This window comes from Hemibagrus wyckioides, linkage group LG26, assembly GCF_019097595.1.
Source record: "Hemibagrus wyckioides isolate EC202008001 linkage group LG26, SWU_Hwy_1.0, whole genome shotgun sequence".
Lineage (NCBI taxonomy): Eukaryota > Metazoa > Chordata > Actinopteri > Siluriformes > Bagridae > Hemibagrus > Hemibagrus wyckioides.
The window spans coordinates 9,363,291-9,383,317 of record NC_080735.1 but is presented as its reverse complement, the minus strand read 5'-3'; the positions used below and the strand labels follow the sequence as shown (position 1 = coordinate 9,383,317).

Genomic DNA, 20,027 nt, shown 5'->3' with positions numbered 1-20,027 from the left:
GATGACACAATATTGATTTACATCATTTTTTACATCACTTTTCCATGTTAAACCATTCAATTTCTTGAAATATAATAGCAACCAAGCCCATAATTTCGCAGGTTTCTAAATGTGGTAATATTATTTGCTAGTACTATTTTAAGCAAACCTAAAAATGTTGACATCATGGATATCAAATACAGTGTTGTGATGTCATACTTGTTTCTGCTGTGTGTTAATTGCAAACAGCACTGTTTTTTTATTGATTTATTTGCTGTTTGGTTACTGGTTATATTGTTTTATTATGCTGTTAATATGTTTATTGGAAGACAGAAGTAAAAATAGTTTTATCCAACGGTTAAGGCTCTCTGAATAGAAGGTTGGGAGTTTAAGCTGCAACTTTTGGGCCCTTGAGCAAGGCCCTTACCCCTCTCTGCTTTAGGAATGCTGTATCAGCTCTGAACCATGGTTTCCTAACAAGTTGGGATATGCGAAGAAAAGAATTTTACTGTGCTGTAAATAATACAACAAACTAAACCTGCTTCATCTGTTAAAAACAGATTAGATCGCTGGTGTCCAATCTTATCTGAAAAAGAACCAGTGTGGATTTTTATTTTAACCAATCATGATCCACAGCTGAGTCTACTGAAAGCCGAGATGAACTGATTAAACACATGGAAACAGGTGTGAAAGCCATAACGGCTCTTTGCAGATAAGATCGGACACCCGTGGATTAGATAGAACAGATTTTCAGAGTGAGGGAAGTCATCTTGTGATGTCTGAATTAAAGGTTTGCATACAGTACAGACTTTAACAACTGCTTCATCTGGAAAAGGAAAAAGGAAGCACATGTACAGATATATCCTTTGTTGTCTTAATAACCCTTAATCCTGCAGCCAGACTAGATAGGACAGTCTGAAGTGATCAGATATTCCCAATTAAACCTCACGCCACACGCTGCTGAATTCTCCATTCTGATTGGTCAGGAAGTGTAGAAACAGCATTCACAGCAGTAGTGCAGACTCACAACTCATTCACTTGTTACGGTCGATAAGAATAATAATAAAAAACACGATATCCTGTTATTTAGCTGTAATCAGGGATACAGTGAAGCTTTGAATAAGATTTAATAAACATGGATGGAAGGAGTCTCCAGTGTCAGCGCTTTGGAACAGTGAGTCAGTTTCCTTTATCTTGTTTCATCCTTTACTCTGTTTTCTCTTCTAACCTGAAATAGCTCATGTAGTCCCAGAGTACTTGTTCGCTTATCTGCAGCAGTGCTTTATCTTTCTTGTCATGCTGCCTAACAGACTTTTGGGGTTAGCGACTCTCGTTGTCTTGCCAACACAGTGATGTATTGCTAGCTCTGCAAACTATTTACAGATATCTCTGTAAGCTTCAAAGCAATCCACTGTTTTAAGCCGTGATGTAACGATCTTCCAAAAATCCTGTTTCCGGGTCCAAGGTTTGGAAAATTAAAGCTATTTATTAAATAAATCTAATCTAATGTTAAATAAAGCTAGGAATAATCATTTGTCTGTAGTTCTACAGCATAACACAAGTGTATTTTAGCAGTTTGATGAAATTTGGCTTCACATATTACAATGGATTTAAACACAGCTTAATAATTCAAATAATTCAAGCCACGAAAGAAAATCAGCATCAACTGCTCTTATATTGAAAACAATTAAAAATTCATGCAAAAATTTCTAAAAGACATCGCCAGCACTGTGTTTATATCAGCACAATGATACTTCTGTAGCCAGCCAAGGGATGGCAGATTGTTTTATGTCAACATTTCTACAATTCATGTTTTCTCCAAAACCTGCCAACCTCATGAATCTTTGTTTGCATCCAAATTTATAGCAGACCTGTACTTTTTTTTTTCTTAGCCAAAACATGGCATATCATTTTTAGACGTCAGCTAGCTAGCTACGTTGCCCCTTACTACCAACTTCTACCTCACCTCAAACTAGTAAATCTTTGTTTATGTCCAAAGTTCTGTTTCTGAGATTTTTATTTTTATTTTTTTACCTCAGGCAGAACATTGCATATAATCTTTATTTGTCAGCTAACTAGCTTATGTCTAACTTGTACCTCAACTAAACTTCATGAATCTGTGTTTAAAGTTATAGCAGTGCTATATGTTTCTGTTTTATTGGACTGAAAATGGCATGCCTTCTTTAGATTTCAACTAGCTAACTATGTAGCTTACTGCTAACTTCTACCTCACCTCAACCATGTAAATCTTTTTATCTGTCCAAAGTTGTAGCAGTCCTGTACATTTTTAGCTAGATAACTATCTTAGTCAAGTAGCTGCCTAAGCTTACAGCTAACTTTTACCTCAGTGTAACTGTGTAAATTTCTGTTTACCAGTTATAGCAGTCCTGTATTTGTTTTTATATATATTATTTAAATTTTAATAAATATCTTGGTCAGAACATGGCATATCATCTTTAGATTTCATCTTGCTAGCTATATGTAGCTTACTGCTAGCTTCTACCTCACCTCAACCTCACAAGTCCTCTTTTTTCATGAATGCCTGAACTCTACTCTTGATGAAACCTTCTGAGATTACAGCTCGGATCACTCTGTTGGACTCGAAAGAATTCGGACCTGTTTTTAGCCCTCATTGGTGCCTCAGTAAAGAAAGTGATGGTGAAAAAATTTACAGCTTCTGCCATTGCTCAGATAGATAGATAGATAGATAGATAGATAGATAGATAGATAGATAGATAGATAGATAGATAGATAGATAGATGAATAAAGTATCTATCTATCTATCTATCTATCTATCTATCTATCTATCCATCCATCCATCCATCCATCCATCCATCTATTGACCCGGAAATGGTTTTCTAACAAGTGGATACAGACAGGTCTTTTTCTGATACATTTTGTTTATCTTTTTGTCTTGATTTCCTATTTCAGATTCTCAGAACTTTTATTTTCCATTTCTTCTCACATAGATGTGTTTGAGCAGTGCACGTATATACACACTCTGAAGCCTGAGCTTATTAGGCTCATGTGTTCAAGGCCTCTCAGGCCCTCAGGCGAATGGACTTGCAGCTCATTAATCTTATGTAAGGGGGTAAAAGCAAGGCAGAGAAATGATGGAAAGAAGCTTAGGAAGAAGATGACATTCTTTGAGCTGTTCAGTGTGTGAAAAACAAACTGAAGAAGAGCAGTTGGGAAAAATCGATTTCAAACATCTCCTTATTTGATGTGAAACTGAAAAAAACCCATCTGAAAAAATGTGTCTATCTATCTATCTATCTATCTATCTATCTATCTATCTATCTATCTATCTATCTATCTATCTATCTTTCCCTTCTCCTTCTTGCAATCTTTGTAACATTTGTTTTTTGTGTCCTCCATTTGTCCTGTTAAAATGATCTCAGGGGTTTTGGAGGAGTCACAGAGTAAGAATTTCACTGTACTCCATAACTCATTCCTGTACACATGACAATAAACTCTTAAATCTTTAAATATATGTATATTAAATAACAAACTAACAAGATCTGAAAAGCCAAAATCTGGCGAATTAGGTCATGTGCCTAGAGGAAACAGTTAGTCAGTAGCACACTAGGGAGTATACAAAACCTTACAGCTTGAGACATACCAGATCAGTCACTTGTCGGTCACTTAGTGCTGTCTCTAATGAAGTATCTCACAGCTTTAAGAGAAGAGGCTATGACAATTGAAACTGTCCGTCTTTTATCTGCATTTTGTCTAAATTTATGATACCTGTCATGTGTCTGGAACTAAAAACTCATAAACACTGACAGCATAATCTGTAGATTAATGCGAACTGATTTATCCTGATTTGTATGATTTAAATCTGATCAAATGAAGTGTACATTAGCTAGAAGGACAAGCCTTTGTTTGTCACAGCACATATCCCAGCTTTTTGGAAAGTTGGGGTCAGACCATAGGGTCAGCTATGATACAGTTCCCTGGAGCAGAAAAGGTTATGGTCTTTGCTTAAGGGCCCAACAGCCTGAACCCTTGACCTTCTGATTAGTAACCCAGAACCTTAAGGTATGAACTTCTCCTAGAAGTGTGAACAGCCAAGTCACTGGTCTTCAAATGACATGCAAAGACAAACCTCTTCCTGAAATAATTAAACCAGCAGTTTTTATTTTTTAAAAAATTGGTGTATTTCCTCCCAACAGTGTTTTAGACTGATGATATTTTTAATCTGTGACTTAAGGAACCAATATCAATGTATTCATTGATAGAGACTTGAAAAGCACTTAAAAGTGTCTGCCCAATACTATAAATGTAAATGTTAATGTAAACTTTTCATTTCATTATCTTCCATTCGTACTCATGCAAATCATACACACTCCATGCAAAGATGTCTCGCATTCCAATGCGTTCCAAACCTGGTGAACTCTCACCTGTGAATTCAAATCATGCGAAGACATGTAAGCAGTAGAAGATCACAGCATGATCCTTTCAGAAAAGCCAAGATGGAGGAAGCACTGATAGCGGTGTCGCACGACCCAGTTTCATACAAAACAGCTTCAAAAGGATATAGAGAAGCTGCCGGTTAGCAGTGTCACTGCATGAGTTTGTAGTAGTGTTTGCATTCATCTCCATCAGGGGTGTCCAGCCTTATCCACAAAGGGCCAGTGTGGGTGCAGGTTTTCATTCCAACCAAGCAGAAGCCATATCAGAGCCTATTTAAAGCAAAGATCATTTGACTAAACAGGTGGAATCAGGTGTGGCTTGATTGGAATGAAAACTTGCACCCATACCGGCTCTTTGTAGCCTTTGATAGGATATCCCTGAGCTACACAGACACATTGGTTGGTTCTAACAATGAGGAAGCAAATATCATAAGCACATGATTACTAAGTTAGATGGCTAGCTTACCAAAATAAATAAATTATGAAATAAACAAATAAATAACAATGACTTGGTGCCTGATTTCAAATCCAGGTGCCTGCAGATATTCACAGCGAGTTCTGAAGAAATTGCTCAAGCTGAGTTAAATATCTAGCCTTGAGCCATCACTGCCCTTTTAGTCTCCTGTATCTGACTGCAGTACAAATTTCTTGTGCAAATACCCCTCAGAATAAATCTGTTCATATCCAGTTTAATAAAATAAGGCCCAAAATGACACTCTTTGTGCTCTTGCTCTTTTTGATTACATCAGCAGAACACTCACATGACGCTAGATGATAGAAAAGCTAAACAATTTTCAATACTTTTGGCTGATTTGCAGGAATTTTGCAAAACATTGGGATGAAAATTGACCTAATGTCAAGATGAGGTTCATTACCCTGTTAACTAACCACAACATTGCACATTAGTTACACTTTTACACTTTGAGATACACTGCCAAAGCAGTCATAGGGTTCAAATTTGTGAGGGAAAAAAACAAAACTTTTGCATTACAGCACTACAGAATGAGGGTAGAGCGAGCTCGACTGAATTATCTCACCATTTAATTAAAAGCAGTGTTTTCGTCTTTTATGTAACGGAGGCCCAACAGCCTTTAGTCACAGTGAAACCCGAGGGCTGCGTGGCACTTGGCGAATATAGGAGAAAGTGCAGATGCTTTTGACATGAGGTTGTGGCAGGTCCTCATGCCTCAGTTCCTCCTACTGCTTTTAATCCGTCTCGTCTTTATAAATAAAGCCGTTTGTAGACTTTAGGTTTCAGACCAGTGGAGTGGCTCAAGCTTAGGACAATCCTGGGGATAATGATGTGACATGATTAGTGAGGGAGAAAAGGACTGTTTTTTATGACCTTTTTTTAGGGTAAAAAAACACACACACACACACACACAGTGTCTGGACTATATAGTAACATAAAACATGTTTACAACCTTGAATCAGCATCAAAAGGATATTCGAGTCCACACACACAGTCCAGAGTAAGCTAATATTCATCAGCATTTTTTTTTACAGTGATTATAATTGATCCCAAAATAGAATATAACAGAATATATTATAAAATGAAGAGAAGGCCTTGATGATCAGACCTTCATTTTTCTGAAAAGGAGGGGAAAAAACAAGCTTATGAGCCTGGGGTTCTTTTGCTTACTTTATTTACAACTCACATTGTTTACACTGATAATATTTGACACACACACACAAAAAAAAGAATATTGCAGAATATCGGGTCTAAAAAAAATCAAGAGATGGCCTTGTTAAATAATCCTCCATTGTGTTGAAAAAGGCTAAAAATCAAAAGGTTGTGAGCTTGAGGTTGTTTTGCTACCTCACATGTGCACACACTTTGCTTTTTTTTTTCTCTCTCTCTCTTCCTCATGCCGTGTTGTTCTGCTCAGCATTGCTCTCGGTTGGCTCCGGATGCTGCCGTTGTGTCATCGTAACCCCACAGGCTGCGTCTGTTGTGGTTTTATGCACTGTCAACTCAGCATCAAGTAGTAATACGGGAGGACGTACCATTCCAAGAGTGCAGGCAAGCCAAGAGAAAAAAGGGTTTGAGGAAAGTGCTTGCTCTTCTATTTTACGTGCCTGAATGCTATACAGTATGTATGACAGGAATGTGCACAATTAGTAGAAATTATTAAAAATGATGTACAATTTATTTTCAAGAATGGCCAGAGGGGAGGGTTTAGTAAAGATTTGGACACTTTATGCCTTGCACTTTTTTCCCCCATATTTTGTAGCCTGGATTTACAACCTCGACTTCATTTCCTTCTCAACCTTTAGATTTAACGAAGGTGCATATTTTAAACATTTCATTTATTTAATTCAAAAGACACAGCAGACATTTGTGGGTTGTGTAACTATTAAAGCCTGCAAGTCAACCACTTTTGGCTGCAATTACAGCTGCAAGTCTTCCGGGATATTTCACTATCAGCTTTGCACATCTGGATGCTGATTTTTTTTTTTTTTCACTTATTCTTCCTGGCAGAATTGCTCAAGTGTTGTCAGTGTGCAGGGAGGCCATTGGTGTAACTGGTGTAATTTTTAAGAGTCTTTTTAAAGGATCAGTTTTTTTTTGTATTTGTCTTTATTCATCTTGCATTTGTAATAATAATAATAATTACAAATAATAATAATAATAGTGTCAAATAATTAATAATAATAATAGTGGCATAGTGGTTAGCACGTTTGTCTCTGGGTTTGGGAGTTTGATTACCGACTTCGCCCTGTGTTTGTGCATGTTCTGTCTGTGCTTCAGGGGTTTCCTCAAAGAACTCTTGGGGGTTTCTTCCCCAAGTCCAAAGATTGTAAATATTTTTAAACATCTCTCTAAATTGTTTATAATGTGTGTGTGTGTGTGTGTGTTTTAGAGTATCCTGTGATGGTCTGGCTCCCTGCCCAGGGTGTCCCCTGCCTTGTGCCCAAGGCCCCTGGGATAGACTCCAGGCTCCTTGTGACCTTGTGTAGGATAAGCAGTTCAGAAAATGAATGGATGGATGGATGGATGGATAATCATTGTAATGCTCAAAGTTTAACAAAACCCTGATTGATACTTTTCCAGAAATTTGCCTAGAACCTGTTTGGGTTTTGGTAGTCTTAATGGTCTTTGGTAGTCCCTGGTCTTAATGGTGCTGTGTATGTTGGTATTTTCTCTACTAATGTCTGGTGTTTTCCAGGAACAGGTATATTTATATTGAGATGACATGACAATAAATGGCAAAGATTCATTCAAAAGTGCAACCCTATGACAAGTAATAACAGTAAAAATGTTTACATTATTCTTCATGTTTCTGTCATAGGGTGATTTCACTTGGAATAGCCTGTCCGGGAGGAGTGTGCGTCTTAAACCGGTGTCCATTCAGAGCCTGTCTGAGCTGGAGAGAGCCAGACTACAGGAGGTTGCTTACAGCCGCCTCCACCAGGACTATGACTTGGGCTGCCAGATCACCATCCCTAAAGGTAGGACCAGTCTTAATGTTCTGTTGAATACTGTCAGAGTGCAAGCTGTGAAAGTACTCTTGTACAAGGAATTACGAATATAACATCATTTTAATCTCCTGCCATGCCTAAACAGCTGGTTATCTTCTCGAAAGCTAGCTGCATTTATCTCAGGTAGCCACAGGTCAGGGTTTTAAAAGGTCAGCCCTCTCAAAATATACCACGGTACTTGAGATTTGTTTGTTGCTAAGCTAGTCAACTGGCTAGGTAAGTAGTAAACTCGTCTACATTTGTCAGAGGCTCATAATCAAGCAAGTTTCCTGCTGTAAATATCTTGCTGTATATGTACTGTAGACAAAGTGTTACCAAGGATTATCTGCAAGAAGATACGGTAATGAATTATAGTTCATAGGATAGAATAGGATTCTGGGTCACACAGTGGTACAGCGGGTAGCATTGACTGCTCCTGAGCTCGGTTACTGTCTGTGTGGACTTTCTCTCTGTGTCCTCATGGGTTTCTTCCAGGTTCTCTGATTTCCTGCCACCTTGGAAAACTTCTCAGAATGTGCATTGCCAATGTTCAAGTGCCCCTTGGTGTGAAAAACTGTCTGCATGTGTGCATGGGGCTATTCAATAGACTGGCGTCCCATCCAGGGTGTATTCTTGCCTCATGCTTAGTCTTCCTGGATTAAGCTATGGAGTCACTGTGACCCTGGATAAAGCAGCTACTGAAGATGAATGAATGGTCCTCAGTAGTTCAGAGTGTGACGCAATACTGTATTACAACTGAGAATAGCTGCCTTTTGGTTTAAGTGAAGGAACTGACTGTTTGCTACAAATTTCTTCCAAGATTGTAGGCCAGTCTCTAGAGCAAAGTTTTTAACAGCTTTCTGGAAGATCATGGAAAGACTTGTGTATAGTATTTCTTTTGACCCACTGCACGTGGTACATATAGGTACAGACAGTTTTGGTTTTCATAGTCCAGACTTGCTGCTTAACCGTGAGAGCAGATTGCTTAGACAAGTGTGGCTATAGTACATACAACCGCTGTGGTGTAAGTGTAAAGTTACATGGTAATGTTCAGTCTAGATGGTGTGAAGTATATTGCAGGTTGTTTTTTTCCCCCTTATTGACTGTGTGTTTATGAAATGGAGCTCCTGTGATGCAATATGAGTTTTGGAGAAATCTGTCAATACAGATTGCATCATATCATTTGATGTTGTCAGTAGCAGGAGGTTCATGAACCCATGCCATCATGCTGCAAACATAAAACACTGTTTCAGATGTTTTACTTAACTGAAACTTGATTTTCTGTACTTTTGATGAGTTTCAGTTAGGTGGAGTGAAACCCTGCGTGAAAAATGGTGGAATGGTTTTTCTCCTGACTCCTGATTCCAGGCAGAGGACTACGAGAAAAGAGGAAGACTGAGATGTATTCTTGCCTTGCTCTTAGTATTCCCGGGATAAACTACGGAGTCACCGTGACCCTGGATAAAGCGGCTATTGAAGATGAATGGACGGACCTCAGTAGATCAGAGTGTGATGCAATGTCGCGTTATAACTGAGTATAGCCGCCTTTCGGTTAAGCTTAGTACTGGACTGTTTACTAGAAATTTCTTCCAAGATTGTAGTCTCTAGAGCAATTAACTTTGTAGTCACAGAATCGTCTAATTTTCTCATCCTTTTTACTTAATCCACTCATTCACGCTGTCTGATTTAAGCATAACTGTTTCTTCAGACAGCTTGAGATTGGCCTTGACTTTAGGTTTAGTAGTGTATGGAACAGGTCTTGTGTTCATGCCTTTCAGCTTAGTTTCTGGCATAACACACGTTCTTTATACAGCCAAGCCCATCAGTAAACACATTTAGTATGCTTAGGGGATTTACCGCAAGTTTTGCAACCATGTGCACATCTTGACAATCCCACTTAATCTTTTACATCCATGTGTGCCTTGACAATTCTATTTAAAAAAAAAAAAAGCTTTTCGTGTATAGATATAGCTTTATCTATTGTGTTTTAAGCTCCAGTGTAATATTCACAAATCCTTTGTGTGGGACCGTCAAGCCTGAGTGTGTGTGTGTTCTCAGAGTCAGCTTGACAGCCTTTTGGCACTATTTGTAGCAGCTTCTTATTGTAGATTGCATCTGACAGCTGCTCTAGTGTCACTTTGCGATTGTACCACTTTTCCATCCAGCAAACTGCGTCAGACCAAAGCCTGGGACCAACATCAAATTCATGCATTCCTTCTCAACAGGCTCATGACTCTGTTTGTCTGAAGTATCTTCTATTTCATTCACATCACACAATGTTCTTGGGCTTCCTGAAGTGTTTCTTTTTTTTCTTCTTCTTCTTCTTCTTCTTCTTCTTCTTCTTCTTCTTCTTCTTCTTCTTCTATTTTATTGCTTTTGTTTGGCACTGACGTTTACTTCTGCAAGAATGTTCGATGTGACCTAGATTCCCTGCAACTACTATGGTTCATATCTTGAGTTTGAGCGATTGTTTCAACAAACCATCTTGTGGTAAAGGGAGCCATCAAATGCATTTATCTTCACTTCTGTGTGGAGTGTGGATATGCTAAGTCTCTGCACCTCTTTTTCGTACATTTTCTTTAATGTCCCTATCTCTACACCGGATTACTTGTAGTCTAAAGACACTTCTTATATTCTGGCTTTACTGCATTGGGATAATCCGTTGCAGCAAAGCAATAAACTGTGCTATTGTTGCCCCTACCCTTGATCGCATCCCCCTGTGGAATCTGACTCTTTCAGCAATGATGAGGGGTTTTTTTGTTCCCTAGACAATAATTTCATAAGAATATTAGAGTCTGTTGTGATATTTGTATCCTTTTCATTTGGTTCATTTCAGGGTTTTAAAGCACACCAAATTGTTTGCATGTGTGGGTGTTTCTTGTAGGGACAGGAATTTTTCATGGTGGGCTGGCTTTGATGGACACTTCCTGTTGTTTTAATTCTAGGCACCTACATGTGTATTATTTATAATTCGGCATGGTGGCAGGGTGGGTAGCGTTTCTCTCTAGCAAGTTTGTGTCTGTTTTCCATTGTTCTCTGGGTTATAACTGGGTTTAGCGAATACTGGTCTGGCTTCCCATCAAGGATGTATTCCAGCCTTGCCTTCAGCGTTCCAGGGATTGGCTCTGGGTCCACTACAACCCTGAAAAGGTTGTAAGATAAACCTCTTACTAAAGATAAATAAATGAATTAAAATACTGTAATTGTTAATGCCAATATCACCCATGGTTAACAGCCATTTCTTTACATTTCTTACATGCACTTACTGATCAGTTGGCTTCCCATTGGCAGTTGATCCATTGGCTTGGTGATACAATACAGATTTCCTATCAAATACATGTGAATTGATTAACGTTTGTTCCAGAAATCAATCTAGAGTCAGAATAGATGATTTTTGTCTTTCATTATTAACCAAGAGGTGTGTATTGAATTTCTTTTGGGATTGCAGAACTTTTGGTGTAACTCTACTACAGTCAATTCCAAAGTTTACTAAAAAATAAACGTTCATCAAGGTAATATAAACCCCTAGTCTCTGTCATGACATCATTTTATCACGGATCATAATAAAAACTTATACTTCCTATAACATCCTAAGCATGGTTCAGGGTTCCAGGGGCCAAGACCCCTGTTTCTTGAGTTCATGTTTTAGTTATTTGGTGCTAACATTTGTCATGTTTGATTGGTTTCTATCAAACAAGGTAGATTTTTTTATGTAAAATCCATTGGTTCCCAGATTCATCAGGTCCAGATTGTCCAATTAAAGTAGTTGTTTTCTCTGATCTGTCTTTTGTTGTTTGGAAGATATATTCCCCAATGAGAACTTTTTACCACAGAATTTTTTTCATTTTGATTTTTTTCTGGCTCTACACAAATGGGCTAGTTAGCCTTGCTGTATGGCAGATAAATCCACAACATGAACAGTGACAACTCCAGGGTTTGGTTGCATCATCATATCTAGATCAGTTTTCTAGACAAGGTCTTATAAAGGTCCAGATGGAGAGCAGGGATTACTGATGAATATTTTATTCATTCATTATTTTTTGGCATGGGTCATGGTGGCTCCGGAGCCTTTTCCGGGAATACCAGGAAATAAGTTAGGAATACACTCTTGACCTGGATGTGTGACTTGGCAATGGTAGGACTGAGGGGTAGTCCAGCTATATGGACCTATAACCTCAACAGTTGCTGCTGTTTTATGAAGCAGTGGTCTAGCAGGACCAGCAGAACTACCTGGATTCCATTTTAAAATCAGACCTCATATAGACAGAAGCTGATGGGCTTCCAGCCTGCAGTAAAAAATCTATCTGTCATCATCGCACACTAAAAACCCATCGTATATTAGCCTGTCACTCCACATTCCTCTGCACAGGTTTTATCTCCCCTTCCATCGAAGTGATTTAACATGCTGGTCTGCATTTCCTATTAATTCCAGAGCTCAGAAGTCAGGGTGCCCACGTGTTAGTGATATATCTCAGCACTTGGAGCGGTGGGAGCTCTTGTGGGTGTTAGGTGTGCGTTGGTTTTGATGATTATCTCAAATCTAGCACACATTCTGGGAAAAAACAAAGACCTCGAAGACCAAACGGAGAAAAGAAAACATTGAATGATTTCATGTGGTGGTGGGCTGAAAGGAGGGGATCAGAGCTTTCTGGGTTTTCCACTCAGCCACGCAAACTCCATCTTAGAAGAATTTCAGCCATTTCCTCTTTCTCTGTCTTTCTCCCCCACTCTATCAGTCTGTCTCACACATGAAACTGGTCTCCTATTCTCTACTGGATGCCCAGATATCTGTATCATTCATTAGCACTGCATGCCTATCTGAACTATGACTCATCTGGGATCAATGTGTAATGTGATTTGTTGATTTAATTATTTATTAGAGGTTTTAAACACCTGTGTCATGTACAGAGATTTCTTTGCGCATACACTGCTATGAGTTTGAACTGAAAATTACACCAAGAGCAGTCTTCTATTTCCCACTGCTTCCAACAACAGCTGGCGCAATCGACATATGAATCTGGAATGATACTTGTGTAGGTGTTTTGAACTCTCATATATTAACTGACCGCTGGAAGCCCTTCTCACATTGATAATCTTTAGGCCAGTGCTATCCTTGACTCGATTTTCACACCTTAACTTTTTGTCAGTGTAAACTGAGAATGGTTCCAGTATATTAATGTCAGCCCGAGCTGAGTTTCCCACTATCTGTCAGGTAAGAGGTAGGTATACATCTAGACTCTTCTCTGTTCTGGCACAGCGGTGGTGGAATGAACTTCCCCAAGATGTCCGAATAGCTGAGTCACTGGCCATCTTCAAACAATGGACGAAGACCTACCACTTCCTGAAACACTTAAACTAGCTCTGTATTATTGTATGTATAAGAAAATCCTTCCAACGCAGTATTTAGGCTGATGGTATCCTAAGTCTGTGACCTATTGAACCAGTCTTAACACTTTTGTAAGTCGCTCTGTATATGGGTGTCTGCCAAATGCCAGAAATGTAAATGCTGAAAATGTTGAGTGCTGAAAGATCAGAATAGAGCTCAACACAGCAGACAGTACAGTCTTTAAAACAGTAGTTTGATGTACAAAATTTTGGCAAGGCCAAAAACCAAACAAAACCTGCCCCAAAAGACCACCATTAACATCCTAAAGTTGATTTTTTTTTTTTTTTGCAAGAATTATTCCTTGCACACCACAGCAATTAAGCAAAGATTAAATTTTTTATGTTAATTAAAGAACAAAACTGATAAACCCATATATCAACATATCTAATTTCTATCCTATTATTATTACCTTACCAAAAAATGGCATCTTAGCAAATGCCTTTAATACAGTCAAGTCAAATTTATCTAGTATTTCCTATTATTCAATTACAATAAATAAAATATAAGATATTTAACTTATTTACGGACATTTTTCTAATAATTTCTAGCTTGAATTTTTTATTTTATTTTAATGGGACAGAAACTTTTTTCTAATTTTAAGTATTTATTTCTAGAAAGAAGCAAAATGATCTGCAAGTAGAAATAGAATGTAAAGCCTATTTTTTTAAGGTTTATTTGGTTTGTCACTTTGTAAGAAAAAAAAAGCAGATCAATGTGACTATATTTTAAGATATTTTAATATTTTCTTTTTTTTTCTTATATTTTCTTTTCATTTTATGTTAAAAAATTTTTCCAAGTAATCTTGATTTCTCAAGATTTTTTCCGATTATTTCAAAAGTTTTATTAAGATATTTCTTGATAAAACTTGACAGAAGATATTTTTTTAAAGTTTATATGCTGTGACCACGACACAAGTCATAAATACACTGTTACTATAGAAACTGTAACTATAGAAACACTGATTACAATAACATGGACCTGTGATTTGAGTTACAGCTGGCTCTGTTATTACAGAAAAATTCAGATATATAAAAATTATTCTCTAGTCTGTGGTGATATATCATTACTGGGATAAATAATGTCACTGTAGATGTAGAGATATTGCAGGTATTTGATTGTATTAACAGTTACAGGTTCTGATTTAAGGATAAATGATCACACTGCGCCTTTAAGATGAATCCTTTTTACTCTTCTTTGTATTTTCATTATGTTCAGTGTTGTTAATTTTTGTACACTTGGGTAAAAACTCAATTTTTCTACAACTTCAAGCAAAGTTGTAGCTCCAGATATATATTTGTGTATAGTGATTAGACGTATCAGGATATGCTATTTTTTATCATATTGCTTAAAAATACCTTGAATACTCCTGACTCATGTTAATAAGGGGTGTTGCCGCTTGAAGCCGTCAGATGGAGAAGAGCGCAGAACAGCACACATTTCCGAAAGGTTCTTGAGTAGCTTTATGTTTTCTGTTCGTTTTATGCATAAATTGATCCATGTAATACATTTTGCTTTGTCCAGTTTTATGCTATAAAGCGTGAGTTTTTAAATGAGGTGACTATAAGATTTAAGTGTGACGCACGAGACAGAGTAGAAGCCAAGTGATCCCATGTTCCGCTCCACATCATCTCAGCGAGTGAAAGGAAATCTCCGGCTGCATTCCTGAACCACAGGAAAGCTTGGTTTTGTTTCGAAACCGAAGGGAGGTCAGTTGTTCGCAGATGCCACCCTTCCATTCACCTTTTCGATTACATGCACCCGATGAACCAGCTCACATGTAGAATAGAATAGGGCAGCTGCTCGGTTGTGGAAAGAAGTATTGGCGCCCCTGTGCTGTATGAAGAGCTGCGTGTCATCATTAGTGCAGAAGCTCAGATTAACCAATAACACATGCTAAATTGTCTTTGCAGATTGCCAGAAGAGGAAGAAGTCACTACGGAGGAAGCTGGACTCCTTAGCCAAGGAAAAGAACAAAGACAAAGGTAACACAGATCTAAATAAAACACTCTCAGGTAAACATTTTCCGAATCCAGACCAAGTTTTATAAAACTCTGATGTGATGTTAGGATGATGGGAAAATGGTGACTCTTTTCCAGACTCTGATGTGGTCCATTTTTCCAGACAAAGTTTTACCCGCTGTGTCAAATCCCAGGTGTAAAATCAAAAAACAAAAAAACAAAAACAGGGGCACACAGATGCAGTTTCTACTGGGATATATTTAGAGAAGTGTAAAGTTCTCCTTGTAAGGGGACATGGCTCCGGGCTAGCTGACCTCGCACGGCAGATTTGGCAGAGCTTCCAGTTTTGAGGGGAAAAAGTATCGGACATCAGGAAAGCCACCATGTCCCATGGCTGGTTCACGTGTTATGCCTTTTACACTGAGAGACTGTTTACTGTAAGCTGATCATTGTAGATGTTGTGAAATCCACAGATGAGGAAAACAGCTGAAACTTTCAGACTCTTTACCTAAAAAATTGAAAGGTTTGTATTACATTAAGTGCAAAAAAAAAATCTGACTGCAGAGTCTCTGAAAATCCTGTGGCAATGAAAAAAGACTCTGAGTTCAATGTTAAATATAAACACTAAAATTTAGCACAGGAATCCAGAACAATTAATCATTGCCAAGGGAAATGTTCTTAAAGCACAGACTTAGCCATGAAATTTTCGTTTCACATGGCATCATACTTTTTTTTGTTTTTTTTTAGAATGTGTTTACTTTTCATGTTAGAACACATACTGTAATAATCCTAATGCATGCCCTAGAGGCTCCTGTAATTACATGTGGCTGTTTGTCATAATCCAGTACTGCTTTGAAATGGTCTGTTTTATTAGAGAGTAGCAGGTCTGGTAGTCAACACACACACACACACACACACACACTTGTTCTCCCAGCATGTATATTTTGTCTGAAACGCTGGATGGTCTAGGCTGGTCAGCATATGGCCTTTGCTCCAGCTGCTATATTCCAGGGCCAACTGTTCATACCACCATAGAACGAAATACATACACACACTGTGTGCAATGCACGTATAATATGGAACATTTGAAGGTATTTGCAATGCAATAAACCTTTACCCTAACACATAAGAAACTCAAACAGTCTGGTGTGTTACTCCCCGTATCTACATAGTATCTTTATTAGGAACAGCACACAGTTATAGTGTTAACAAATGTAACTCAGTGACGACATACAGAGTGAAGAGGTGAAGAAGACAGACCAATGGCTAGGTAGCATATGTTTCAAACGAATAAAAAGGCAAAACAGTGTCTCGCTTTTTCAAGATTTTCGAGATGTCTTTAATGTCATGACAAGTTCTAAAAATTGGTTATGTATGGTGGCTGAACAAAATTACAAATCCGAAAACAAAATAGCAAATCCGAAAACAAAATAAATCCGAAAACAAAATAAATCAGAAAACAAAATAAATCAGGAAACAAAATTTTAAATCCAAAAACAAAATAACAAATCAGAAAACAAAATAAATCAGAAAACAAAATAAATCAGAAAACAAAATAACAAATCAGAAAACAAAATAAATCAGAAAACAAAATAACAAATCAGAAAACAAAATAACAAATCAGAAAACAAAATAAATCGGAAATCAAAATAAATCAGAAAACAAAATAACAAATCGGAAATCAAAATAACGAATCCGGAAACAAAATTTTAAAAAAAAATCAAAGTAACAAATCAGAAAACAAAATAACAAATAAAAAAACACAATGACAATACAGAAAAGGTAGGTATAGTTTGCAAATGGAATTCTTGGGTATTCTTGTGAATGGAAAACACACCTAAAGAAGGCAGGTATGTTTCGAAGACAAAACTATTCCAGATTAAACGAAGTATGTCTCATCCAATCGATGTCTCGTCCAACTAGCAGTAAGAATTCCATTCGCAAACTATTCCTACCTTTTTTGGTTTGTCTTAATAGTCGTTGTGTTTTCGGATTTTGTTTTGCACTTCTGTAGTTTTGTCTCCTTAAGACAAGCTCCTTATGAATATATAAAAATACAAAACCAGTAATGGGGTGAACGCATACTAAATTTGATATCTAGCCTATTAGGCAAGAGAAAGCTCCAGAAACCAAATTGAATAAACTGGTGGCTAGTATAATGGAATAATGTATATAGAGCTAGTTAGCTAGTTAACTATATTAAGGGAATGAGAAAATATGATTATGTAGAGTCATCTTTGAACCGTCGACAAGAACTCAGCAAGGCATTGGCCACGGTTTAAGCTCTAACCTTGTTTCCTAAGCATTTAAAAGATGTTATTTGAGTCTGCCTAGCATCTGTATTCTCTCTCAGCATTTAAGGTGACTGTGTGTAGTTAGAAGATTATACATTATATATTTTGCTCAGATTTTGTCAGGAGTTATACAAACCTGCATGTCCCTGATTCGGAAGAGATACACTAATTAAGTAGTTTAAATCAGCTAGGTCATGCCTCAGGTGACGTTTCAGTATGTTTACATGGATCTGAACAATCTGTTAGTAGTAATAGGATTGATGACTAAATCGGATTAAAAATACTGCATGTACACACCTCAAGCGATTCGACTGAGATCAATCCGAATTAAAAATTGGACTGGATTGAAAGGGATGGTGTAGATCTGAAATACTCCGGTAAATAGAGGAAAAAATGACTTGAATCTGTTGAATCTTGAATCTCAATCTGTTTAAAAAATGGCTCATGCACATGTACATAGTGTGAATGCAGTGACAGACGCTCTGCGCTTGTGCAAGAGAGTTTCGTTGGGAATATACAGTATGCGATTCACGTAAATGAATATTTGAATCGGATTGCAATGTTTATGGTACGTATGAACAGTACCAGTATAAATCTTAATTCAGATTGAATTAATTCGGATAGATGAAACTGGCCGCTTAATAAGGTTCAGAAGGAGTTGTGCACAATATAGTTTGAGATAAAGCGCAACAATTTTTTCATTCTGAATTTTTAAACCTGCTTGTACAAAAGAAAAACCCTGAACACCCCTTGCCTACACCAGAGCCAGAGATGTTTCCACCCCTGACTTAGAAGTCACATCACATACAGTAATTACCTACTTGCATTACGTTATACCATTCGTCTGCCTGTTTTTCACTCCAATCAGACCAAAAAAAAAAACATTACTTGTTTTTAGAGAAATGACTGAGCACGCTCTCCGTGACAGCATTTAAACTTTCCTTCCAAACTCTACATGAAAAGAAATTGATTGTCTTGACATTTATAATTTATACCCAATAGCTTCTACCGGCGTTCAGAACATAATGTTATTCAGCTCTTGGATGTTAGAAGGGTAGCTACTTCCTTTTGTTTAAAGAAAGAAGAGAAAACATTTATACCAAAGCTGTGTGATGTCTGTTGAGCTTAAAATGTTAACTTGTGCTATTTCTGGAGAAAGTCTGACAAATCTGGTAGGAGTGGGCTCAAAGTATTTTCTGTTTAATATGCTGTATATTTTGGATCGTTGTCTCAGTGTGGGACACACCAACAGTTAATTGATTACGTTTTTGAATTCTTTTTATTTGTGGATAAATTATAAAAGCTGAGTACATTTAACTTTTTGCATTTCAAATCCAAGTGTCTAATCAATTTATTTTTCAGTCAAATCAATCAAACTTTCACTGCTAAATCAAGGATTAAAGAAAGGAGGGGGAAAAAATAGCTATAACTGTAAAAATAGAAATTAGAATATAAAAAATATAATAATAATAATAATAATAATAATAATAATAATAATAATAATATAAATGCTTACTTTTTGGTATCACTTATTTCTCTGTACACTTTTTATTATTATTTATTTAATATTATTATTATTTTATATTATTAACTTTGTTATAGCAGCTGTTTTCTTTTTCTATTCTACTGATTTAGAAAACGCACCCCAGGCGTTTGGCATCTCCTTATCACAGGTGATCACCAACGACCGAACCCAGCGTCAGCGTCAAGAAGGTCAGAGGGAGGAGCAGAGAGACCCGAGTGACCTGGTGTCCTCCATCCTGCAGTTTGCTACACGCCGACCCACCAAGGAGCTTTCCAGCAGCAACTCATCACTCAGCTCCACCTCGGAGACGGCCAACGAGTCCACGTCATCCAACACGCCCGAAGCAGCACCCCGCGCTCGCAGAAGGGTGAGGACAGCCAGCTTTCATCCTCCATTATAAACACTTTTTCAGAGCAGTGACTCTGTTGAGTTTTGTTGTAAAATGTCATTTTTTAAATCCTGTATATTTTTAACTGCTATTTGAGACACATGGTTGTTTATTCCACAGGTATTTTTTCCTTTGTACAAATTTTACAAATTCTCCTCAGACACTTTTCTACAATTTTTTTCAGTAATACTTGGCTGTAATTTATAGCCATTTGAGAACCTATTCATGTGGAATTGAAAAATATTCCAATATCCTTTCCACACACTTCTAGCATATACAGTGGGCAGTCTTTTCTAACATAATGCAACAATTTTCCATTACAAATTATATTATTAGCAACAACTTGAGTGAAAAGTAGGATTTTTGATATATTGACATGGTTTCTGTGCATTTGGTTTGTTCCCATAATGACAGCGAAAACTCGAGCACTGCATGAACCCCACATGTGATAAGTTTCAGAACAATCTGAGCTCTTTTTGTGAGGAAGCAGTTAATATTCTCAGTATTGCACATTTATTTACATTAAGCACTTAGAAATAGAGCAGAATCTTGAATATTAAATATGCAAGATATATTCTTTGCTTGACATATTTTCAAAATTCTAAAACCGTCTGTTTTTG

General features: G+C 37.3%; 1 protein-coding gene across 3 annotated transcripts in view; it reads left to right on the top strand.

Annotated features, from left to right (window-relative positions):
• Nucleotides 1–20,027, top strand: part of LOC131347250 (rho GTPase-activating protein 6) — a 127,120-nt gene that overhangs the window by 83,627 nt on the left and 23,466 nt on the right. For all 3 annotated transcript variants that reach the window (XM_058381229.1, XM_058381228.1, XM_058381231.1), the window contains exons 2-4: nt 7,688–7,847; nt 15,153–15,224; nt 19,130–19,386. In XM_058381229.1, the coding sequence (XP_058237212.1) occupies nt 7,688–7,847; nt 15,153–15,224; nt 19,130–19,386 (489 nt within the window). The remainder of the gene's footprint in view (nt 1–7,687; nt 7,848–15,152; nt 15,225–19,129; nt 19,387–20,027) is intronic.